The 26,480-nt window shown below is 40.4% G+C and overlaps 1 protein-coding gene across 1 annotated transcript in view; it reads right to left on the bottom strand.

The window, feature by feature from the left end:
• THEM4 (thioesterase superfamily member 4) overlaps nt 1–26,480 on the bottom strand; it is a 49,931-nt gene that overhangs the window by 3,105 nt on the left and 20,346 nt on the right. Inside the window, exons 3-6 of the mRNA XM_035700505.2 lie at nt 25,040–25,196; nt 24,012–24,122; nt 15,141–15,265; nt 4,974–5,073 (exon numbers count right to left, since the gene is read on the bottom strand). Coding sequence (XP_035556398.1) covers nt 4,997–5,073; nt 15,141–15,265; nt 24,012–24,122; nt 25,040–25,196 — 470 coding nt within the window. The 3' untranslated portion in view covers nt 4,974–4,996. The remainder of the gene's footprint in view (nt 1–4,973; nt 5,074–15,140; nt 15,266–24,011; nt 24,123–25,039; nt 25,197–26,480) is intronic.

Consider the following 26,480-nt stretch of genomic DNA (forward strand, 5'->3'; position numbering starts at 1 on the left):
TCTTCCAGTGGATAGTCTTTCCTCCTTTATCGAATATTAGTTGACCATAAAGTTCAGGGTCCACTTCTGGGTTCTCTATTCTGTTCCATTGATCTATGTGTCTGTTTTTGTGCCAGTACCACACTGTCTTGATGACCACAGCTTTGTAGTACAACCTGAAATCTGGCATTGTGATGCCCCCAGCTATGGTTTTCTTTTTTAAAATTCCCCTGGCTATTTGGGGTCTTTTCTGATTCCACACAAATCTTAAAATAATTTGTTCTAACTCTCTGAAGAAAGTCCATGGTATTTTGATAGGGATTGCATTAAACGTGTATATTGCCCTGGGTAACATTGACATTTCCACAATATAAATTCTGCCAATCCATGAGCATGGAATATTTTTCCATCTCTTTGTGTCCTCCTCAATTTCTTTCAGAAGTGTTCTATAGTTTTTAAGGTATAGATCCTTTACCTCTTTGGTTAGGTTTATTCCTAGGTATCTTATGCTTTTGGGTGCAATTGTAAATGGGATTGACTCCTTAATTTCTCTTTCTTCAGTCTCATTGTTAGTGTATAGAAATGCCACTGACTTCTGGGCATTGATTTTGTATCCTGCCACGCTACCGAATTGCTGTATGAGTTCTAGCAATCTTGGGGTGGAGCCTTTTGGGTTTTCTATGTAGAGTATCATGTCATCGGCGAAGAGGGAGAGTTTGACTTCTTTTTTGCCAATTTGAATGCCTTTAATGTCTTTTTGTTGTCTGATTGCTGAGGCTAGGACTTCCAGTACTATGTTGAATAGCAGTGGTGAGAGTGGACATCCCTGTCTTGTTCCTGATCTTAGGGGAAAGGCTTCCCCATTGAGAATGATATTTGCTGTGGGTTTTTCGTAGATGGCTTTTAAGATGTTGAGGAATGTTCCCTCTATCCCTACACTCTGAAGAGTTTTGATCAGGAATGGATGCTGTATTTTGTCAAATGCTTTCTCTGCATCGAATGAGAGGATCATATGGCTCTTGGTTTTCCTCTTGCTGATATGATGAATCACATTGATTGTTTTATGAGTGTTGAACCAGCCTGGTGTCCCGGGGATAAATTCTACTTTGTCATGGTGAATAATTTTCTTAATGTACTGTTGGAGCCTATGAGCTAGTATCTTGTTGAGAATTTTTGCATCCATGTTCATCAGGGATATTGGTCTGTAATTCTCCTTTTTGGTGGGGTCTTTGTCCGGTTTTGGAATTAAGGTGATGCTGGCCTCATAGAACGAATTTGGAAGTACCCCATCTCTTTCTATCTTTCCAAACAGCTTTAGTAGAATAGGTATGGTTTTCTCTTTAAAGGTTTGATAGAATTCCCCAGGGAAGCCATCTGGCCCTGAACTTTTGTGTCTTGGGAGGTTGTTGATGACTGCTTCAATTTCCTCCCTGGTTATTGGTCTGTTCAGGTTTTCTATTTCTTCCTGTTCCAGTTTTGGTGGTTTGTGGCTTTCCAGGAATGCGTCCATTTCTTCTAGATTGCCTAATTTATTGGCGTATAGCTGCTCATAATATGTTTTTAAAATCGTTTGTATTTCCTTGGTGTTGGTAGTGATCCCTCCTTTCTCATTCATGATTTTAGTAATTTGAGTCTTCTCTCTCTTCTTTTTAATAAGGCTGGCTAATGGTTTATCTATCTTATTAATTCTTTCAAAGAACCAACTCCTGGTTCTGTTGATCTGTTCCACAGTTCTTCTGGTCTCGATTTCGTTGAGTTCTGCTCGAATCTTTATTAACTCTCTTCTTCTGCTGGGTGTAGGACCTATTTGCTGTTTTTTCTCTAGCTCCTTTATGTGTAAGGTTAGCTTTCGTATTTGAGTTCTTTCCAGTTTTTGGATGGATGCTTGTATTGCGATGTATTTCCCCCTCAGGACTGCTTTTGCTGCATCCCAAAGATTTTGAACGGTTGTATCTTCATTCTCATTAGTTTCCATGAATCTTTTTAATTCTTCCTTAATTTCCTGGTTGACCCTTTCATCTTTTAGCAGGATGGTCCTTAACCTCCACGTGTTTGAGGTCCTTCCAAACTTCTTGTTGTGATTTAGTTCTAATTTCAAGGCATTATGGTCTGAGAATATGCAGGGGACAATCCCAATCTTTTGGTATCGGTTCAGACCCGATTTGTGACCCAGTATGTGGTCTATTCTGGAGAAAGTTCCATGTGCGCTTGAGAAGAATGTATATTCAGTTGAGTTTGGATGTAAAGTTCTGTAGATATCTGTGAAATCCATCTGGTCCAGTGTATCATTTAAAGCTCTCATTTCTTTGGAGATGTGCTTAGAAGACCTATCGAGTATAGAAAGAGCTAGATTGAAGTCACCAAGTATAAGTGTATTATTATCTAAGTATTTCTTCACTTTGGTTATTAATTGATTTATATATTTGGCAGCTCCCACATTCGGGGCATATATATTGAGGATTGTTAAGTCCTCTTGTTGGATAGATCCTTTAAGTATGAGATAGTGTCCCTCTTCATCTCTCACTACAGTCTTCGGGGTAAATTTTAGTTTATCTGATATAAGGATGGCTACCCCTGCTTTCTTTTGAGGACCATTTGAATGGTAAATGGTTCTCCAACCTTTTATTTTCAGGTTGTAGGTGTCCTTCTGTCTAAAATGAGTCTCTTGTAGACAGAAAATCGATGGGTCCTGCTTTTTTATCCAGTCTGAAACCCTGTGCCTTTTGATGGGGTCATTAATCCTGTTCATGTTCAGAGTTACTATTGAAAGAAATGAGTTTAGTGTCATCATGATATCTATTCAGTCCTTGTTTTTGTGGATTGTTCCACTGAACTTCTTCTTAAAGGGGAATTTAAGAGTCCCCCTTAAAATTTCTTGCAGAGCTGGTTTGGAGGTCACATATTCTTTCAGTTCCTGCCTGTCTTAGAAGCTCTTTATCTCTCCTTCAATTTTGAATGAGAGCCTTGCTGGATAAAGTATTCTTGGTTGCATGTTCTTCTCATTTAGGACCCTGAATATATCCTGCCAGCTCTTTCTGGCCTGCCAGGTCTCTGTGGAGAGGTCTGCTGTTACCCTGATACTCCTCCCCATAAAAGTCAGGGATTTCTTGTCTCTTGCTGCTTTAAGGATCTTCTCTTTATCTTTGGAATTTGCAAGCTTCACTATTAAATGTCGAGGTGTTGAACGGTTTTTATTGATTTTTTTTTTTGGGGGGGGGTAATCTCTCTATTTCCTGGATCTGAATGCCTGTTTCCCTTCCCAGATTAGGAAAGTTTTCAGCTATGATTTGTTCAATACATATTCTGGACCTCTGTCCCTTTCGGCGCCCTCGGGAACCCCAATTAAACGTAGGTTTTTCTTTCTCAGGCTGTTATTTCCCTTAATCTATCTTCATGGTCTTTTAATTGTTTGTCTCTTTCTTTCTCAGTTTCCCTCTTTGCCATCAACTTGTCTTCTATGTCACTCACTCGTTCTTCCACCTCGTTAACCCTCGTCGTTAGGACTTCTAGTTTGGATTGCATCTCATTCAATTGATTTTTAATTTCTGCCTGATTGGATCTAAATTCTGCAGTCATGAAGTCTCTTGAGTCCTTTATGCTTTTTTTCTAGAGCCACCAGTAGCTGTATAATAGTGCGTCTGAATTGGCTTTCTGACATTGAATTGTAATCCAAATTTTGTAACTCTGTGGGAGAGAGGACTGTTTCTTTTTTTTTTTTTTTAATTTTTTTATTATTTATTTATGATAGGCACACAGTGAGAGAGAGAGGCAGAGACACAGGCAGAGGGAGAAGCAGGCTCCATGCACCGGGAGCCCGACGTGGGATTTGATCCTGGGTCTCCAGGATCGTGCCCTGGGCCAAAGGCAGGCGCCAAACCGCTGCGCCACCCAGGGATCCCGAGAGGACTGTTTCTGATTCTTTCTTTTGAGGTGAGGTTTTCCTTCTAGTCATTTTGCTCAGTGTAGAGTGGCCAAAATCAAGTTGTATTGGGAAGAGGAGAAAAAGAGAGGAGAGAAAGAAGGAAAGAAAAGAGAAAAAGAAAAAAGGAAGAAAAAAGAGAAGAAAAAGAGAAAGAAAAAGAAAGAAAGGAAAAAAAGGGTGGGGGAAGCAAACAGAAATCAAAAAGCAAAACAAAACAAAAAAACAAACCAAAAACCAAAAACCAAAAAACACGGGCGAGTATCTTCTGATTCTGTATACTTTAAGTCCCTTGACTTCCCCTGGACCTTGTCCGTCTAGCTGGTCTCCTGGGGGAGGGACCTGTTTTGCTAATTTTCAGGTGTTAGCACTTGGGGGAGCTGCTCTGCCCCCTGCCTGGTGCAGGGCTCAGTGGGGGCTGTTTACCCCGTGAGGTCCCAGGAGGAACAACCCCAGTGGCGGGGCCAGCTCTGCAGCCCCGGAGTCCGCTTCCGCAGTAGCTAGGAGCTCTCGGTCGGCAGGGCCTGGAGGCTCGGGGCGGGGCCGCTGATCTGCTCAGCTCGGGGCAGGAGCGTCCTTGCTGTCCTGGGCCCTCCCGGCCTCTGCCTGTCCCGGGGTGAGGCGGGATCCTGGGCTGTGTCCCGGCGCCCTGTGCTCCCGGGGCCTGCGCCGTTGGATTCGCGCTCCCGCCCCGCAGCCCCCTCCGCGGAGCCGCCCCCGAGCCCCCCGAGCTGCTCCCACCCCGCAGCCCCCTCCGCGGAGCCGCCCCCGAGCCCCTCCAGCTGCTCCGGGTCCCGCCGCGCGCTGCAGCCCTTAGGGAGCTCGGCGCATCTCCCGGGGCGCAGGTGTCTGTTAGTGTCCCCGGGAGCCCGAGGGCATCCCCGCCCTCCTGGGGTCCTGCTCCAACTCCCCACGAGCCCCTTTCCGCCCGGGAAGGTTGGTGCAGCTCCTGCGTCTCCGGGACGGGGCTCTCCTGTCCTGGGGACACTCGCCCCGGCCTCAGCCCGGCTCCTCGCGGGGCCCCTCCCCCTTGGAGGCCTTTTGTTTCTTTATTTCTTTTTCCCCGTCTTCCTACCTGGATAGAAGCGTGAACTCTTCTCACTGTAGCGTTCCAGCTGTTCTCTCTTTAAGTCTCAGGCCGAATTCGTAGGTTTTCAGGATGATTTGAAGGTTACCTAGGTAATTTGGTGGGGACAGGTGACTTGGGGACCTTACTCTTCTGCCATCTTGCCCCTGCTCTGTAGTCTACTTTCTGAATGAATTTGTTTATTCTAGATATTTCATACAAGTGAAAACACACAATATTCATACTTTTGAGTCTGGCTTATTTCACTTAGCAGAATGTTTTCAAGCTTCATCCATGTCAGAATTTCCTTCCTTTTATGGCTAAAAAATATTCTTTTATATGTATATACCATATTTGTTCATCCATCTACCCATCTGTTGATGGATACTTGGGTGTTTCTACCTTTTGGCCATTATGAGTAATGTGGTAATGAACATTGGCATACAAGTATCTGAGTCTATCTCTCTTTTTAAAGATTTTATTAGAGAGAGAGAGAGAGAGAGAACACAAGTGGCAGGAAGAGGCAGAAGGAGAGGGAGAAGCAGGTTCCCTGCTGGGCAGGGAGCCCGACATAGGGCTTGATCCCAAGACCTCAGGATCATGACCTGAACTGAAGGTGAGACTCTCTTCAATTCCTGTGGGTATACACTTACAAGTGCAATTGCTGGTTCATGTGGTAATTCTGTTTAGCTTTTTGAGGAACTACCAAACTGTTTTCCATAGTGGTTTCACCGTTTTACATCCCCACGAACATCATATGAGGGTTACAATTTCTCCATATCTTTGTCAATACTTTTTTTCCTTAAAATACACACACACACACATACGCATATATATACATATATATTCACTTACATACACACAAACATATATGGCCACCCTAGTAGGTGTGAACAGTTACCTCCTTGTGCATATATGTGCATGTGTGTTTTAATCAAAATGAAATTCACATAGCATACTATTAACTATTTTAAATGTATGACTCAGGGCATTTGTACAACCACCACCTCTCTCTGGTTTCAAAATTTTTCATCACCCCAAAAAACCACACCATTAGTAATCACACCCTGTTCTCTCATCCCCTGTTCCCTGGCAACCACTAATTTACTTTGTCTCTATGTATTTGCCTGTTCTGCATATTAGCTTCTTTCATTTAACATGTTTTTGAGGTTCATCCATGTTTCAGTATGTTTCATTCCTTTTTATGGCTAAGTAATATTCCACCACACAAACATACCACAATCTGTTTATCCACTCATCCATCGATGGACATTTGGGTTGTTTCCACTTTTGGCTATCATGAATAATGCTACTATGAAGTACAAATAATGTACTTTGGGTTGTACAGGCTTCTGTGTGGATATACTTATTTTCATTTTTCTTGGATATATACCTAGGAGTAGAATTGCTCAGTCATATGGTAATTGTTTAGCCTTCTGAGGAACCACCAAACTATTTTCCATAGCAGCCTCACCATTTTATAATTATGATCAGCAATGTATGAAGATTCCCCTTCTCCACATTCTGACACTTGTCATTTCCATAAAAAGTATATTTATATACATATCTCTATCTTAGTGAACATGAAGTGGCATTTCATTGCGGTTCTTTTTCTTTTTTTCATTGTGGTTCTGATAAGCACTTCCTTAATAACCAATGATGTTGATCTTTTTTTTTTTTTTAAAGACTTATTTATTTATTTATTCAGAGAGAGCGAAAGAGAGGCAGAGACACAGGCAGAGAGAGAAGCAGGCTCCATGCAGGGAGCCTGACGTGGGACTTGATCCCGGGTCTCCAGGATCACACCCCGGGCTGCAGGCGGCGCTAAACCGCTGCGCCACCGGGGCTGCCCTGTTGAACATCTTTTTATGTACTTATTGGCATTCTCTATCTCTTCTTTGGAGATAGATCTATTCAAATCCTTTGCTCATTTTTATTTTTTAAAAAGATTTATTTATTTTAGAGCATGAGCAAGGGGAGGAGCAGAGCGAGAGGCAGAGAATCCTTAAGTAGACTCCTCACAGAGTGTGAAGCACAGTGCAGGGCTCAGTCCTATGACCCTGAGATCATGACCTGAGCTGAAATCAAGAGTCAGATGCTTACCCGACTGAGCCACCCAGGCATCCCCCACCCTTGCTCATTTTTAAATTGGGTTGTCTGAGTGCCTGGGTGGCTCAGTCAGGTAAGCGTCTGCCTTCTGTAGCCTGTTTCTCTCTCTCCCCTTGCTTGTGCTCTCTGACAAATAAATAAGATCTTTTAAAAATTGGGTTGTTATTTGTTGTTAAGTTGTAAGAATTCTTGGGGCACCTAGGTGGCTCAGTGGTTGAGTGTCTACCTTCTGCTCAGGTCATGATCCCGGGGTCCTGGGTTCGAATCCCACATCAAGCTCCCTGCTCAGTGGGGAGCCTGCTTCTCCCTCTGCCTATGTCTCTGCCTCTCTCTCTTTGTGTCTCTCATGAATAAATAAATACATTTTCTTAAAAAAAGTTGTAAGAATTCTTTATACATTCTGGATACTAAACCCTTAACACATAAATGATTTGCAAATACTTTCTCCCATTCTGTAGGTCATCTTTTCACTTTCCTGATAATGTCTTTCAATAGACAAAAGTTCTTTTTATGGAAGTCTTGTTTCCTACAACTTTGCCGAATTCACTTATTAGCTCTAGTAGTTTTTCAGTGGATTCCTTGGAATCGTCTATATGTAGAATTGTGTTCTGCAAATAACTTTACTTCTTTCCGATTTGGGGGTCTTTTCTTTTTGTTGCTCAAATGCTCTGCCAGGACTTCGAGCCTACGTTGATTAGCAGTAGTGAACTTACGAATCCTTAGCAAGGATTCCTTGATCTCAGCAAGTGTTCAACCTTTTCCCACAGAGGATGCTAGCTGTCAGTTTTTCATTGATGCTCTTTATTATGTTACGGAAGTATTCCTAGTTTTGAGTGTTTGTGATAGGGTACCACATTTTGTCAAATGTCTTTTCTGTATCAATTGATCATGTGGTTTTATTCCTTTGTTCTATTAACGTGGTGTATTACATTGATTTTCTTTTGAAGTATCCCTTGTATTTGTGATAAATCCCACTTTAATCTTTTAAATGTGCTGTTGGATTTAGTGTCTTGTTGAAAATTTTTACACCTATATTCATAAAGGATATTGGTCCAGTTTTTCTTCTTGTGTCCTCTGTCTGCAGTTCACTTAACTTGAAGTCCATAACTAAGATGAGAAAGAAGCTAATTCTGTAATTCTGAGCTGATCAGTACCAGATAAAGAATATTATCAGAAGAAATTTAAAATCTTCCTGAGACATAAAATCCATGACTTACTTTAGTGATTTAAACTTGAGATTTTCTTGGGTTTACTATAGAGAACACTATATAGTTGGCTTGAAAGAGATATCTGTCTAGAGTTCCATGATGCTTGCTTATTGGACAGAATAATAACTTGGCCTCACAACTCCCTGGGATAGAAGGAAGTTGAAGTTCTCGAGAAGGAAATGGGAAGTAAAACACAGAACGTGAAGGGCATGAGCTCCCTAATACAGAAGGTTTTTCTTGACTTTTTTCATTCCACCTTCCCATTTGAGAAAAGTTAATTTTATTTTCTATTTTCAAAAAAATTCTCTCAACAATGTATTTCTGGAGCAAAAAGCTCCCTGCCTGATTATGTTTACATTGACAGTTCAGATATGTTAACACAGACCTGCATCAATTCCTAATCCTCATTCACACTGTTCCCTAGTATCCAGGGTAAAGAAGGGGAATGGGTGTGGAGTGGTGCCTGCATAGCAACAGCTATACAGCAAGCTAGTGCCTGAGTAGAGCTGGGAGTCCTCAAGACACTTCCCTCCTGCCAATCTCACATACTTATCAAAATACCACCTGACAAAGGCCAGAATTCAGGCTTGAGTATGCTTAGGAAGAACCTGCTGCACAGCAGGGAAACCCATATGTTCACAGCTACTGAGCTGACCTTAGCTGACCTCGTGCCATGTCAGGCAACACACCCACTCACCACAGTGCAGCCTGGGCACCGTCAGACCAGTGTGAGAACTAAGACCTTAGATGTGGATATGGAAGGAGGTATGCACACACTTACTAGAAAGAAGAAAAACTGGTCCTTTGGCATCTTCCAGTTAGTTCTTTCTGGCCTGGATGAAGGCTCAGGATGCTTTAGCAGTTTGGCAAGCCTGTTCAGATAAATTTAACATTGAAAGTACCTTCCTGTCTCAACTCCTTTCTACTAATTAAGTGAAACTAGACAGTAGTGCTGGCTCATTCCTTCAGCTTCACATTTTTACACACACCTACTATCCATGACAAGCAAGCTGTGAGAGCTGCCACAGAAGCCCAGTCTCCAGTGTCATTAGATGGAAGACTAGGAAGAAAGGCTATTTCCAGACATGCAAACTGTAGAGCTGTGGGCCAAGCACCTCCCCAAGCTCTCCCCAAGGATTTCAAGGGAGAGGAACTGCTAGCCTCCTCACTGCTGTGACCCTGACCCTCTGCTGGTGCCTTTCTTGAAAGCAGCTCGGGAAGTGCAGGTGGGTTAGGGATAGGAGTCTTCTTGGAGCTTGGCCATCCCAGGGTCAGCCAGCTCTGGGAGTGAAGGAGTCCAGCTGATCTTTTTTTTTTTTTTTTTTTTTTTTCCAGCTGATCTTTTAACTGTGCAAGGATAACTGCGTAGGGTACCACAAGCTTATCCATAAGTTATTAGGTTGAGCCATAGAAAATTGCCAATATTTGACCTTTGAAAATGACAATTTCATACAGTTCAACCCAAACTCTTAATAAGGGGAAAGGCAAGAAATTGAAGCCCAGACTATTGTCTGCAGATTTTATTCAATCTATTAGAAGCAGAATGTTTCCTAGAATATTAGTCTCCCAATTTATTTTTTCATCTTCCATATTGCTTAAGGTTCTATTATGGGTTGAACCGTGTCCTCCCAAAAGGCCTAAATCCTAATCCCCACTACCTCATAATGTGATCTTATGAAAAAAAAAATTTTTTTTTAAGTAGGCTCCACATGTGGAGCCCAATGTGGGGCTTGAACTCACAACCTTGAGATCAAGACCTGAGACCAAGATTTAGATGCTTAACTGACTGAGCAACCCAGATGCCCCAGAAATAAGGTCTTTAGAGGTAATTAAAGTGATGTCATTAGTGTGGGCTCTACCAATGACTGGTGTCCTTACAAAAAGGGGACATTTTGCCAGAGGCAAGATGATGTGGTGGCAGGAGTGATGCATCTACAAACCAAGGAATGATTAAGGCTACCAGCAGCTAGGAGAGGCTTGAGCAATTCCTTCTTTCAAGCCTTGAGACGGAGCTTGGCCTTGTAGAAACCTTGATTTTGGACTTCTGGTTCCCAGAACTGTGAGGCAATGAAATGTTTATTGTTTTAAGATTTTATTTACTTATTCATGATAAACATAGAGAGAGGCAGAGACACAGGTAGAGGGAGAAGCAGGCTCCCCACTGGGAGCCCAATGAGGGACTTGATCCCAGGACTCTGGGATCATGTCCTGAGCCAAAGGCAGGCACTCAACCACTGAGCCACCCAGGTGTCCCAGATCTTGTTTCAAATCACCCAGTATGTGGTACTGTCATGGCATTACTAACGTTATGGTCCAAATGTTTATACCCCACCCGACTTTATTTATTTATTTAATTTTTTCCACCCGACTTTATATGTTGAAATCCTAACACCCAATGTGATGATATTAGTAGATGAGCTGTAAAGAAATATGTAAGTAACGGAGTGGTACCCTCATGAATGGCGTTAGTGCCCTATTAAAAGAGGCTCTAGAGAAATCTCTAGTCCCTTGTATACCATGTGAGGAGACAGTGAGAAGGTGTTACCTATGAGCCAGTAAGCTAGCCCTCACCAGAAGGTGACTGTGCTGATGTCTTGATCCTGGACTTTCTAGGCTCGAGAGCTGTAAACAGTAATTTCTGTTGTATATAAGCTACCCAAGTCTATGGTATTTTGTTGTAGCAGCCTGAAAGGATGAAGATACCTAGGAAGTAAATACAGGCTCCTTCCAGTGATGATAAACTATGTTATTGGTAAGACACAATAGGACAGCTCATGTTAAAAATGGTATAGTTGTTTAATCTGTAGGATCCAAATTTGAGGTATTTATTCCTACAGGAACTAGTTGTGTGCTTCCTACTGTGGCCAAAAAGATTTTGTTTAGATACAATAAAGCTAGCTTTGTCATTTATCTCACACACACACACTCACACAAACACACAAATACACACTCCTCCCTCTGGTTTTCTGGCATTGTCAGGTTTGTGGTAAGAGTTTCGATATGAATTTTTTCTTCAGTCGGCAATGGGGCAGACATCATGCTTGTGCAACCTTAAGGAGCCCATTCAAATTTAGGAGCACCAGAGACTTCTCCTAAAGAGACACAAAGGATTGCTGATGCTATCACAGGGAGCCCTTTCATGTCAAAAAGTGTAGAAGTGGAAACAGAGCCTCTGGGGTTGTATTCCGAAGATTTGTCTAGGAAGATCAGTGGCTTCACCCTCTAGGGGCCTCAAAAGCAGGTCAGGAGAGCAGGATCAGGGACAACAGATTCTTCTGGAGGGAAGGTGAGCCTATTGCGGATTGGTGTAGAATGCACCAGAAGCTCTTATGTCAATTTTTTTTTTTAGGATCCAGTTTTACAAATGTGCCTAAAAAAACAAAATAATAGAAGGTGATTTTAAGTCAGCTGACTGCAGTCAGATAGGACTTCTCTGAGTAGAAAAGTATATAAAATGAAAGGGATTTTGATTCATATTTGTACCTTCGATCTACGGGCCTACTCTCATTTCTCAGTCAAATTAAAAATCAGCTTTTGACTATCACAACACCATAGTGCCTCTGGGAACTCAGTTCTCTCCCACTTGGTCATTTAATGGTTCATTACCACTTCCATTAAAGATAGTTAGGAAAGGGAAAGGAAGTGAAATTACAACTAAGCCATATGGAACCTTGATACTGAAAGTGTTAGGGAGATAGGATGCATAAACCAAAGCCTGGAATGGAGTTTTAAAATTGACTATGGATTCAAATTATTCAGGATCTTATTCCTGCTTCTTTCATCCATCATTTCTGCAAACAGCTGATACTTGGTGGGGGGTGAGGAGGACACAAAAAGCATTAACGATAAAGGAAAAATAATTTAAAGACATTAGCTTAATATAAAATACAGAAAGAACTCCTATAAATCAGTTAAAAATACAAAGAAAGAAAGACAAGATAAAGGAAAAAAAATGATAAAGAAGTTGAACAGGAATTTCACAAAATGGGAAACAAATATGGTGAAAAAATATATGATGAGATGCTCATCTTCATAGGTGATCAGGAAAATGCAAGTCAAGATCACACAAAGATAGCATTTTATAACCACCTGATTGGCAAAAACCCAGAAGGCTGACTTTAACAATTGCTTGAGAAGATAGATCAACAGAATCTCCTATTGCTGGTGGGAGTGTAATTCGGTAACAGCTTTAGAAAACAAGTCTGGTGTTTCCCTGTGAAGCTTAACACTCAACACTTAACTATGCGCCAAGCTCTTGCCCATGTACAACACCAGAATGCTCACAGAAGCTCATTCATAAGAGAGTCTGAGGTCCACAGAGGCACCTGGGTGGCTCAGTTAGGTGACCAAAACTCGATTTTGGCTCAGCTCATGATCTCAGGTTGTGAGATCCAGCCCCATATCAGACTCCCTGCTAGGTGGAGCCTGCTTAAGATTCTCTATCCCCCCTACTCTGTCTCTAACAAAAGAAAAAAAAATGAAAAAGAGTCCAAGGTCCACGATCAGAAGAGGAGATAAATCCACCATGATATAGTCACATAGTGGACTATGATTAAGCAGGAGCAATGAGGAAACTACAAGCCAACAACAGAGTGAATGTCAGTAACATAAGCTGAATGAAAAGAAAACCAACCCTCAGACAAGTACATATTAGCACTTTTTTTTTTTTTTTTTTTTTACAAAGTTCAGAACAGACAACTAAACTATACACTCCTGAGGTACACACAAATATCCTTGATAAAATTCACTAAAATAAAAAATAAGGTATAAGCAAATATAACACTGTATGGTAATGACACTTCAGAAACCTCAGGAGGAAAGCAGGAGGAGGAGATGGGAAAATAATTAGGTAAGGGTATGATACTAAGATTCTGGTTCTTGGTTGATGGTAGGTTTCAGGGTGTTTATTAAATTAAAAAAAAATATATTAGTGAATGAATAGATAAAAGATGGCTGTTTCATGCACCGATGATGCCTGTGTGTCCTAACTCAAAGATTCTGATTAACCTAAACTGGGCACCTGAGGTCCATTAAAACAATACAGAATAGAAACCAACAAAAAAACCCTGGATACCTAAATTAACTCATCTAAATATGAAGCTACGGAATGTAAGGCTTCAAGGGCTCTTCCCTGGCAAATGTCCTGTCGGAGCAGGGGGCTGCGGGTGCTCAGGGATGCAATCTGGAAGCACTTCTAGTAAACTGTCTGCAGAGTCCAGAGGGAAGGGACCGTGTCTTCCAGATAACAGCAGCAGCAGCATGTTGTGGTTTCTTTCCTCGTTTTAAACAAAAACTCATATTTATACACAAGTTTGCATTCTTTTTCTTAAATTTCTTGAATTGTGCAAGCTTTAGGTGCCACAAAACCTGGCTCCAGTCCTGGTAGTCCACTGATATAATCACATCACAAGGTGCACTCCCTCCGCCTTCTGGTCCTCCTCCTAGAGGAAATAAATGTTTGTGTGGCATTCTGGAAGGTCTATGCAACACAAATATACACAAAATATACGGGTATTTTCCCTTCCCTATTATTTTTTATTTTGAAATGTCATCCTGACAGAAAAACTGTAAGACTACTACAAAGAAGAATGGTTTCCTCTGGAACCACTGGAGATTAACTCGCCAAAATTTGTGTAAGATGACAATATATGAAGTCACTCATGATGTTATTTCTAAGAGCAAAAGACTAGGCAAACACTCATGTCTGAGATCTCCAATTCCAACCCAACACTACAGGGTGCATTCTAGTTTTTACTCTTTCATATCTGGAAATCCCCTCTCTGACAGGAACCTGGCTCCCCTCTCAGCTGTCAGCCTGTGTAGATGTCACTGCGTTCCCCATGGGCTTTGACACCAATAGGGAGCCATACTTTCCCCTACTTGGGCTCTGCCGCCCTGTGCTGGGCCACTTGCTCATGTGGACACCCTCTTCACTCCACTAGGGCTCACACCTCACTGTGGCCTCCAGATCAATCCCAAGCCTACCATGCCCACTCTACCTAATGGCTTTTGGAATACATTTTTCGAGAAGGAGGGAAGGGGTAAAAGGGAAAGAGGAAGAAAAAGGAAGAGAATGCAAAAGATCTCTCTACAGTTTCTACACTAATGACAGCATACTACATTCACAGTCCTGCACCTTGTGTTTTCATTCAATATATATTAATGAAATATAAATAATTTCCTTATTATTAATGGCACCATAATATTCCACAAAATTTTTTTATACCACACACAATATGGTTCTTCAACCAGCCTCCTATTGATGGTATCTGTTTTGCCAATCTTCTGCTATTCCAAATAACTTTACATTTATGTATAAATTAACACAATTACTGTGACAGTAGAGCAACTTATACACTGTAATTTTACACAGTTTAGTACATCTGTAGGATAAAGTCCAGGAAATGGGTGAAAATGAGCACACAAGTTTGTGGTTTTGTTTTTTTTTTTTTTTCTAAGATTTTTTATTTATTTATTCATAGAGATGCAGAGAGAGAGAGAGAGGCAGAGACACAGGCAGAGGGAGAAGCAGGCTCCATGCAGAGAGCCCGACGCGGGACTCGATCCTGGGTCTCCAGGATCACGCCCTGGGCTGCAGGCGGCGCTAAACCACTGCACCACCGGGGCTGCCCAAGTTTATGGTTTTAATAGATTTTGGCAAGTGCCTCTCTACCAGTAATGCTTAAGAATACCTTTAACTTATTTTTTGCGTGAGAGAGAATTGAGAATTTCTGGGCATTTGTGGGTGATAAAACCAAATCAAAACAAAAACAAACCCAAAATCTGACAACTCCTAAGCCCAAGAAAGTCCAAAGCAAATTAAGGCAAACCACATAAAGAGGCAGTGGCAATTCCTTACTTGTTGCCTCGGAGTACAGGGTCTTCTCATCCATGCTTCGGATATTACAGGAAACAAACAACTTCCTTCCTTCAACTCTATCAAGCTGGCAATTTATCACAACAACAGAACAAAGAGGGATAGGCCTGCAGAAGAAACAAAAAGGAGACAAAATTAGTTTTTACTAAATTTATGTAACATTGAGATGATCAAGTGCTCGTGAAGGGGCAGAAACTCTAAGAGCTGGTGTGTGTGTCAGTAAAACTGTCTCAGATAAAACACCCTTTTTCCTGGGCTGAATGAACCCAGTGGCCATGCATACCCCCTTCCTCCTGAGTGCCTCTGATTTCAGGTAGCAAGTGGGCACCTGGTCCAGGCTGTCTTGGGGCTGACTTCAAAGAGACCACTTGGGTTTCAGATTTGCGATGGCATAGGCTGTCCCATCTGAAGACCCAGCGCAAGGTTTGAAGGATGCTGGGATCCTTTAAAGAAATGAAAACAAGACCATAGGATGGTCCCATCAGCTCTCTCATTTTCTAACATAACAAAAATTTCTCACCCTATCCCTTTTAGGGCAACCGTCACTAAAAAGGCATCAAATGACAACAAATTGCAGGCAATGGCTTAATGTACTAAGCAAGGGCTGTCCAAGAGACCTTTCCATGGAGATAGGCATGTTTCACCTCTGAGCTGTCCAATACAGGAGCTCCTTTACAATGAATACCCAAAATGTGGCTGCTGTGAATGAAAAATGTAACCTTAAAATTTATTTAATTTTAATGAATTTAAATTTAAATTTAAATAGCTACATGTGACCAATGGCTATAGTTACTCTTAGGGAATCCTGGAGACAGGGTGCCATGATGAAAAAGTACCTTTTCAAAGGTGAAATTTTATTTGGCAGAAACATAATGTGGAGCAGATGTGTTCTGTGCTCCTGCAGTGCCACCATGTAAAGGACTACTCCAGGTGGAAGGAGTCATCACAGTGATTCCCTCTGCCGAGTTTCTCTCCCATTAGCTTTTCCTGAACTTCATGATGGAACAATCGAGCTTTGCTTTTTTTTCTTTAAACATCTCTTTATATCATCTTTTATACTGTGTATCTGATTATCATGATATCTTAAGTCTCTAAATCTATTATTTATTCTTTCTGCTGATTCTCACTTATGGTTGTTTACTTCCTCATGGCTTTTATCTTTGTGTATTTGGCACAGATCTACGACTCTAAAGGAAAAATGTCCTTCAGAATTTCTGTTATGTTGCTAGCAGAAGTCTAATCCAGGGCTTCCCAATCAATATGCCATGGATAAGTTGCAAAAATGCTGAGCTATCCATTCTTCACAGCTGGCTAGCTACTACTAATCAGTAGATGCTTTGTCTATGTATCTTAATATGTTAAACACGAAGTATGACATTTGAATCAGGTGTCAGGAAAGTATCTGACCTGAGTAAGAGGCAGTCTTGCTTCTTAGGAGTGTGGACAAAGACATCTCATGATTGACACTGTAATTTATCTTCAATTAAATTTAATCCTAGGTTCTTATCTCTAGCCCCCCTGAGGGCCATCAATGGACTGACTTAAATTTATTATTATTACTACTATTATTATTATGAATCTAACAGCTAAATACAAAATATAAAGCTTGGTCAGTATTAAATTCTAAACTACTGCTGACCCTTAAACAATGTGGTAGGTTAGGGGCACTGACTCCTGCACAGTCAAAAATCCATGTATAATTTTTAACTGTCCCAAAATGTAACTACTAATAGTCTACTGTTGACCTTATTGATAATATAAGCAATTAACCCATATTTTGTAAGTTCTAGGTATTATACACTGTATTCTTATGATAAAGTAAGCCAGAAAAGAGAATGTTAAGAAAATCCTAAGGAAGAGGGACGCCTGGGTGGTTCAGTGGTTGAGTGTCTGCCTTCAGCTAAGGGGGTGATCCTGGGTTCCTGGGATCAAGTCCCACGTCGGGTTTCCTGCAGGGAGCCTGATTCTCCTTCTGTCTGTGTCTCTGCATCTCATGAATAAATAAAATCTTAAAAAAAAAAAAGAAAATCATAAGAGAAAATAAACTTACAATTAAACTTACTATGTTTAATGGAAAAAAGTCCAAGTATAAAGTTGACCCATGCAGTTTAAACCTGTGTTGTTCAAGGATCAACTGTACTTACGTCGCCCAAAGCTTTATTCTGGTCTTTAATCATCAATTAATAGAAGAGAATGAAAGCTGTGTATTGTAGAGAGGAATATCAAACAAGAGTCAAAGACTTCAGTTTTGATCCTGACTATAGTCTCTCTATCCATGTGATTTCATGGAAACTTGTTTTTACTAAGTTTTCTAACTGTGGGTAACAAGTGAACAGCAATAGAACGATTTATGTGGATAGTTTGTTGGATGGGACAAGGACTAAGCATAGGGCCTAGCAGGGAGCAGGTGCTCAAGGCACACATACTTGGTTAATCTAAATTGTAATCCAAATACTGTGCTTTGTTTTTAAATGTACCTTTTTTTTTTTTTTTAATTGAGAAGGGAGGTTGTACTGTATTCTTCAATTTTATTTGAATAAAAAAATATTTTAAAAAACCATGAACATGGAAAGATTAAAAACTTAAATTTTGGTGTGCCTGAGTGGCTCAGTGGTTGAGCATCTGCCTTTGGCTCAGGTCGTGATCCGAGAGTCCCAGGATCGAGTCCCGCATCAGGCTCCTTGCCTGATGGAGCCTGCTTCTCCTTCTGCTTGTGTCTCTGCCTCTCTGTGTTTCTCATGAATAAATAAAATCTTAAAAAAAAAAAAAAAAAACTTAAATTTTAATATATTCTTTATCATGTTGAAAAGCCATTTCTAGGATCTAATTTTATAGTATAAATAGTATAAAACATGGACTGTATGTAAAGATGACAATTTTCCCCAAGTTAATCTCTAAGTTAATGTAACTGCTATCAAATTCACACTTTTTTGGTAGATTTTGACAAATTTATCCTAACTTTCATTTGATTCATTCAAATGATACAGAAAGGTGGTTGGTGAGACATAGGATTATATAAAAGAAGGTATGATGACAGTTTGGGTGAGGAATTAAAAGTCTCAAATACAATTAGGAATAAAAGGAAACTACCTCAACATAATAAAAGCCATATAAGAAAAGCCCTCAGCTAACATATTCAATGGAGAAAGATGGAAAGCTTTTCCACCAAGATCAGGAACAAAACAAGGATGACTACTTTTGCCACTTCTATTCAACAACTGCATTTTTTATGTTAACAATGAACAACTGGAAAAGAAAATTACAAATATTACATTTAAGATAACATAAACATATAAAATATTTAGGAATAAACATGACCAAGGAGGCAAAAAATTTCTACTAAAAGAAATTAAAGAAGGTACAAATAGAAGCACCTGGGTGGCTCAGTGGTTGAGCATCTGCGTTTGGCTCAAGCCGTGATCCGGGGTCCTCGAATTGAGTCCTGCATTTGGCTCCCCGCAGGGTGCTTGCTTCTCCCTCTGCCTATGCCTCTGCCTCTCTCTCTGTCTCTCATGAATAAATAAATGAAATCTTTAAAAAATAAATAAAAAAGATACAAATAAATGGAAAAATGTCCTGTGTTCATGGACTGAAGAAAATACTGTTAAGATGTCAATACTATGCAGAACAATTCACGGATTCAATGCAATCCTGGAAAATCTCAATGGGATAAGTTTTTGCAGAAATAGAAAAATCCACCCTAAAATTGATAGGAGTTTCAAGGAATCTTGAATAACCAACACTAGTCTTAGGAAAAAAAAAATAAATAAAAAGCTGGAAGTCTCAAACTTCCTGATTTCAAAACATATTACACAAAGCTACAATAATCAAAACAGTGGTGTACTGGCATAAAGACAGACACAGAAACCAGTGAAGTAGAACAGAGAGCCCAGAAATAAACCCTCTCATATTGGTCAAATGATTTTCACTATAAGTATTAAGACCACTCAATGGGGAAAGGACAGTCTTTTCAACAAATGGTGCTGGGGAAACTGAATATCTACATGCAAAAGAATAAAGTTGGACCTTTACCTTACAACATATACAACAACTGAAAATGCATTAAAAACCAGAAAACATCAGTGAAAACCTTTATGCATTGGGTCTGGCAATGAATTCTTGGATAGGGCACCAAAGGCACAAGCAAAAGAAGAAAATAAAGACAAAAGGGATTACTTAAACTTAAAAACTTCTGTGCATTGGGATCCCTGGGTGGCGCAGCGGTTTGGCGCCTGCCTTTGGCCCAGGGTGCGATCCTGGAGACCTGGGATCGAATCCCACGTCGGGCTCCCAGTGCATGGAGCCTGCTTCTCCCTCTGCCTGTGTCTCTGCCTCTCTCTCTCTCCCAGTGTGACTATCATAAATAAATAAAAACTAAAAAAAAAAAAAAAAACTGTGCATCAAAGCACACAATCAACAGAGTGAAAAAGCAACCTTCATATGAAATGAAAGAAAATATTTGCAAATCATGTACCTGGTAAGGGGTTAATACCCAGAATATATAAAAAAATCCTGTAACTCAAGAGCAAAAAAATGAAACAATCCAATTAACAAATGAGCAAAGGACTTGAATGGATATTTCTCTAAAGAGAATATACAAATACCCACCAAGCATATGAAAAGATGCTCAATAACACTAATCATTTAACAAAATGCAAATCAGGGGCACCTGGGTGGCTCAGTTGGCTGTCTGCCTTTGGCTCAGGTAGTGATCCCAGGGTCCTGGACTGAACCCCACACTGGGAGCTGGGAAGTCTGCTTCTCCCTCTCCTTTTGCTCCCCCTCCAATGCTCTCTCTCTCTTGCTCTACTCGCTCTCTCAAATAATAAAAATATAATAATAAAATATTTAAAAAACTGCAAATCAAAGCACAATGATATCTATCACCTTATACCATTAGGATGGGTACTATCCAACAAAAATGAAAATAAAAAATCCAAAATAATGTGTGTTAGCAAAAAGATGTGCTGTTGATAGGAATGTAAAATGCTATAGCTGCTATGGAAAACAATATAGTGGTTCCTCAAAAAATTAAAAATAAAACTACCATGTAATCTAGCAATTCCACTCTTTGGTACTTATCCAAAAGAACTGAAAGCAAGATTTCATTGAGATATTTGCATATTCAGGTTCATAAAAGCATTATTTGTAATAGCTAAGCAGTAGAAATACCCTAAATAACCACTGATGGATTTATGGATAAACAAAATGTGGCATATACATACAGTGGATTATTCAGCCTTAAAGAAAAAAAATTCTGGGGCATCTGGGTGGCTCAGTCAGTTAAGTCTCCAACTCCTGATTTCAGCTCAGGTCATGATCTCAGGGTTGTGAGATCAAGCCCTGCATTGGGCTCTGTGCTCAACGGGCTGTCTGCTTGAGATCCTCTTCCTCTCCCTCTGCCCTACTTGCTCTCTTGCTCTCTTAAATCAATCTTTAAGAAAAAAAAGAAGAGAAAAAGTTCTGTCACATGCTACAACATGGATGAACATTGAGGACATCCTGTGAAGTGAAGTGAGCTAGTCACAAAAAAAGAAATATCATATGAGTCTCTTACATGAGGTAACTGGAGTAGTCAAATTCATAGAAACAAAAAGTAGAATGGTGGTTGCCAGGGTTAGTGGGGACAGGAAAATAGGGAGTTACTGTTTAATGGGTATAGAGTTTCAGTTCTGCAAGATAAAAAAGTTCTGAAGATTAGTTTCACAATAATATGAATATATTTTGCACTACTCAAAAACATTTTTTTAAAATATAAGGCACAAAGCCCATTAAATCTAATATACCACTGTGGACTCATAACCTTATTAAGTGTTAAAAACTTCCCAATTATGACAGAAATAGGCCAGCAGCAAGGTCATCCTGCTCACCATGAGACCACATCCAATATTTTCATAGTCTTTTGCACTATTCTTCTCCACTAAAAAGAAATCAGGGATCTAATGTCTTGGCACAGATATGCCTAGTTGTTGCTAAAATAAAAGTAATGATAATAGCAACATTAACGATAATAATAATAAACAGCCAACACTCACTGAGTATTTGTTTTTTTTTTTTTTTTTTTTTTTTTTTTTTTTTTTTTTTTTACTCACTGAGTATTTGTTATGCGGCCAGAGAGTATCCCAGGTGCTTTACATGCATTCATTCATTTACAGCTCATAACGACCCTATATGGTGGATATATTATCATCTTTTTAAAGATGAGGAAATTCAAGCACAGAGAGGTTGAGTAACTTGTCCAAGGTCATACAGCTAGTAAGTGGCACAACAGGCATTTGAACTTTCTCCAAAGTCTGTCCTCTTAACCATATATTATACTGTCTCTCTGGAGACAAAAGTACTTAAAAATACATTTGGATAAGATTGAAAGGACAGGTGCCAGTCTAAAGAGATTCCTAACAGGCCAAATGCAATTTAAGCATAGAAAAGAGGGTGATAATGATAGTTAACTACTTTATGGAAAGCCAGGAGTCCCTAATGATTCTTAAAAAAAGAGAAAAATTAACACAAGAATCATAAAACTATAGCTATGATTCAAAAATAAGGATGGCTATGATATAGGGGAAGTTTAATTTTTTTAAGCAGTTCACATATAGAGCACACTGCAAACAAGTGTTTCTTCTATAAAGTATGTATCTGTCTCACAGTATTTATCTCTGTGAAAGGACATGCTAGACACAGAGTAAGGAATGTGTAGGTCAGGTTGGGGAGGTTGCTTTGAAAGAATTATGTTTATATCCTCATGGCATAAACAGTCCAGTAGTTTTCTGAGCCATAAGGTGAGATCTCTAAAGGTACCTACATTCAGCAAGGAATCTTCCACATGTTAGTTGAAGGTGCTTTGAGAGCCTGCATGAACTGAGGGGTAGGCAAAGACTTGCACAGCCCTCAGCATCCCCACAAAGTGTGTGAGGTGTGAGTGACCTGACAGGCGAAAATAACATCTATGCACAATTGGGGGATTTACACCCACAGACAAATGCCATTTAGGGGTTTGTAAGTCTGGCACAATCTCCTTAAGAACCCTCACTAAACCTCTTCCCTGCCCCAGAGGCAGAGAACTGGCAAGAGGCCAAACAATTCCAGAAAATGCAGGAATTGTACCCTTAACAGAGAGGACTGGTTATAGAAGATAACCAGCTATGTACTCAGCTTGCCCAGTTGAGTATTTCTTTCTTTTTTTTTAAATTTTTTTATTTATGATAATCACACAGAGAGAAAGAGAGAGGCAGAGACACAGGCAGAGGAAGAAGCAGGCTCCATGCACCGGGAGCCCAATGTGGGATTCGATCCTGGGTCTCCAGGATCGCGCCCTGGGCCAAAGGCAGGCGCCAAACCGCTGCGCCACCCAGGGATCCCCAGCTGAGTATTTCTGAAAGAAAACTATAGACTAATTAGTCCTTGTCTCTTGGGAGATGGAATCTCTGCCAATTACATGAGATACATTTAATTGTAGGTAAGTGGTAAACCAAAGCAGAAAATACACAACTAGGACACAATGGACTTGGATACTAAAAAAGGGGAAGCGCTAGGTTAGAAGAAAGGTCTGGAAAGTCCCTCTCACATGGTAAGGAAATCCTGACTCCAATAGGGGCTTGGCTTTATGAACTAGGTAAGGCATGTGTTCCAATCACCTTCAAAGGAAAAATCCTATCCATTAACAATCTCTAGATGACTGCCAAGAACCTACAAATTTGGCTGACCTGTGACAGTTCTTTTAGGGTCTGGCACAAGTACTGGACACCTAATGAGGCTGTAAAAAACAAATATACTAGCCTCAGGAAAATATAAACACTGGCATCCTGGAGAAATTAATCAAGCCCAGAATGAAAAATTTTTAGCAAGTGTAGGTAAAATAAGAAGATATTTTAAAAAGGTTTATTTATTTTAGAGAGAGAGTGATCGAATGCACAAGTGAGGGTGGAGGGAGAGAATCTTCAGGTAGACTGCCCACTGAGCACAGAGCCTGACGCAGGGCCTGATCTCATGACCCATGAGATCATGGCCTAAGCCAAAGCCACAGGTCAGTCATTTAACCAACAGAGCCACCCAGGCACCCTGAAATAATTAGTTTTATGATCACTGAGATAATTTTGTGTTTTTAGTATGTGTTTATGTATTGTCTGTGGCTGCTTTTGTGCTGCAATGGCAGAGTTGAGTAGTTATATTGGGGATGTTATGGCCTGCAAAATGTAAAATATTTACAGAAAAATGTTTGCTGGCCCCTGAAATAAACTAGTAACATTTGCTAAAAGGAAGTGTCCTTTTCTGTAGAATGCCTGGCTAAGAATTACTTATAGTAAATAAGCTCACAATCCATGAGCCATGATGAACTATATAACTCACTGGGGCGTAAGATGGAGATGTTTTGTAATTTAAACGCCCCTCACTGTGCAAAGTAATAACCCACAAAACCTCACTTGGAGACTTCATCTATTGAACTGTTCTTAAACTTTGTTTTGCCCTATTGCTCTTTTTTCTGCCTCTTTTGTTATTTTTGCCTAGAGCCTACCTTGCTCAAACACATAGAGCCTGAAGGGCCTGGATTTTTGGTTCCCGGGACATAGCCCTCACTGCATGATTGATGTGTGAGAGAGCTCCCTTGCTTAAGGTAAGAACAATTCAGAGGCACACATTTCATTCCAGAGCTCCTTGAATGATCAGGATGAGTTGCCCTTTGCAGCACTCGAAGAACCCAGTCTGGTTGGCTCCTTCTCTTTTGTCCTGTTTTGCTCCTCCCACTCCTGTGCTAGTTTACTTCGGGAGCACTTCCTTTATCATTTGCATACAGATCTTTGTCTCAGGGTCTGCTACTGGGCAGCCCACTCCGTGACAGAATACCCAGGAATTTACCTTCTAAAATTGATGTTGAGATTGGCGGTCATGGCAATTCCCCCAGTTAAAATCGCACACATACCAAGAGCAGAATCAATCATGGTTGCAATGGCACCTCCGTGAAGGAATCTAGTTACAACAACAGGGAAAGAAAAAATGTTTTCAGAAGGTCTAAAAACAGTGCCTCTAGAGAGAAACTATCCAAGCACATCTCCATATAATTTACTTATGAAAGGTCCACTTGGTCCATGTTCAACGAACTCAAATAATATTCACGTTCCCAGCTTTATTCTATTTGTAGCATAATGGTCTAGTATTGGTAATATACCAGAACTTAATGGTAATTAGATCACAAGCAAGGAGAAAGCTAAAATATAATTTAAGAAATCTGTATTGTAGGGATCCCTGGGTGGCTCAGCAGTTTAGCGCCTGCCTTTGGCCCAGAGTGGCCCTGGAGTCCCGGGATGGAGTCCCACATCGGGCTCCCAGCATAGAGCCTGCTTCTGTCTCTGCTTCTCTGTGTGTTTCTCATGAATAAATAAATCAAATCCTTAAAAAAAAAAAAAAAAGAAATCTATATCGTATTTTTACTTAGCCGTATACATCACTGTTTAAAAATGCAGGAAATGCAGATAGAAAGAAAAATAAATTAAAAATTGGAAGGTCTTGGGATGCCTGGGTGGCTCCACAGTTGAGCCGTGATCCCGGGGTCCTGGGATTGAGTCCTGCTTTGGGCTCCCTACAGGGAGCCTGCTTCTCCCTCTGCCTGTGTCTCTGCCTCTCTCTGTGTCTCTCATAAATAAATTAAAAAAAAAAAAAAATCTTAAAAAAAAAAAAAAACTGGAAGGCCTTTCATCCCATCATCTAGTGACAAATCACCGTGAACATGTTACTGATACTCTCTCAAATTATACCTTTTGCCCTATCCCCTAGCTTTAATATTTTAAACAACTTTCCATGTCAGTAAATATATATCTGCATTGCCACTTCAATGCCTTTATTGTACTCTGTGGGTATGTATGGATACTCTAAGCTATCATTCTTACCCAGGTACTCCTTGCAGGTGAGGACCTCCTTGAAATATGCAAACTGTCCTGTCTTCAACATGATTATGGAACATCGCATATTCAAATCCCACACCTTCCCCAAGGCTTCTGGGAAACTGCTGGGCCTGTGACATTTGTTCTTTTAAAAGTTTTGCGTCTGGAAGGGAAATGAAGTGGATAGGCACATGAGAAAACAGGTATGAGAAAGAGCCATGACAGAGTTAAGTATCTGTACCTTGTGAGAACCACAGGTTTATGGACGACCGATTAAAATGTCAACCAGGTACAAAATTAGAGGGATTAGGAGCATCCCACAGAAATAGACTATAGGCTCTTTGCCCTTATAGACTTAACAGTCTAACTGGGGACATAGCAAACATAAATGAAATAAAAAAACAAGGGCAGCCCAGGTGGCTCAGCGGTTTAGCGCCAGCTTCAGCTCAGGGCATGATCCTGGAGTCCTGGGATCGAGTCCCACGTCAGGCTCCCTGCATGGAGCCTGTTTCTCCCTCTGCCTGTGTCTGCCTCTCTCTCTCTCATGAATAAATAAATAAAATCTTAAAAAAAATAAAAATAAAAAACAAGTACTTACACATGGCAATCAGAAAATATAGTATATAAACGCTGATGGTATATTAAATGAAATAACGTATAGACAGAAAGTCTTCTCAGAATAAGTATGGTTTAAATGGGATTTAAAGAAAATGAGCAGTGTAACAGTAGGGAGGTTTTCCTTGCAGAAATGAGTTTAGCCTCAGCAGAAGACAGTCATCATACTGCATCAAAATCAGGTCCAGTTCAGTCCAATGTTCTGAGTGACTAGGACTCTAAGGCCCCAAATTCAGGGTTAGAACCAATAAGGTTTATGAAATCAAATTAGGGAGTTGTAATCTGACATTAAGAAGCAGAATACTTTACATATATCCTGGGCAACAACTAGTATACTTGTTTAGATGTGGTTTTTTGCATATACAACTGTGCACTAGTCAGGTCTACTGAGCTGTGAATCAAAAGGCAGGTCACTTCAAAGCAAAGATGGAAAGCTACTGTTCTAAAGGAAGGGCATATTTATACTTATGCATCTATGTGAGGATTTAATTGCCCAAATTCCGCTTCCTTTCCTGGCTCATTATGATTTGCCGTGCATTAACACGAAATTTCCTTTCTTGTTACTGAATTTATATTTACAAAGTTTGGAAAAATATGAAATGAGAAGATTTGGGAGAGGTGGGGAAAATGGCTCCATGTTAGGTCATGAACATCCTGCGGAGCAGGAACCCTTTTAGACTTTTTTTTTTTTTTTAAGATTATTTATTTATTTATTTATTCATGAGAGAGAGAGAGAGAGAGAGAGAGAGAGAGAGAGAGAGAGAGGCAGAGGGAGAAGCAGGCTCCATGCAGGGAGCCCGACACGGGACTCGATCTGCTTTCTCCAGGATCA

The sequence above is a fragment of the Canis lupus genome, chromosome 17 (genome assembly GCF_003254725.2).
Source record: "Canis lupus dingo isolate Sandy chromosome 17, ASM325472v2, whole genome shotgun sequence".
Lineage (NCBI taxonomy): Eukaryota > Metazoa > Chordata > Mammalia > Carnivora > Canidae > Canis > Canis lupus.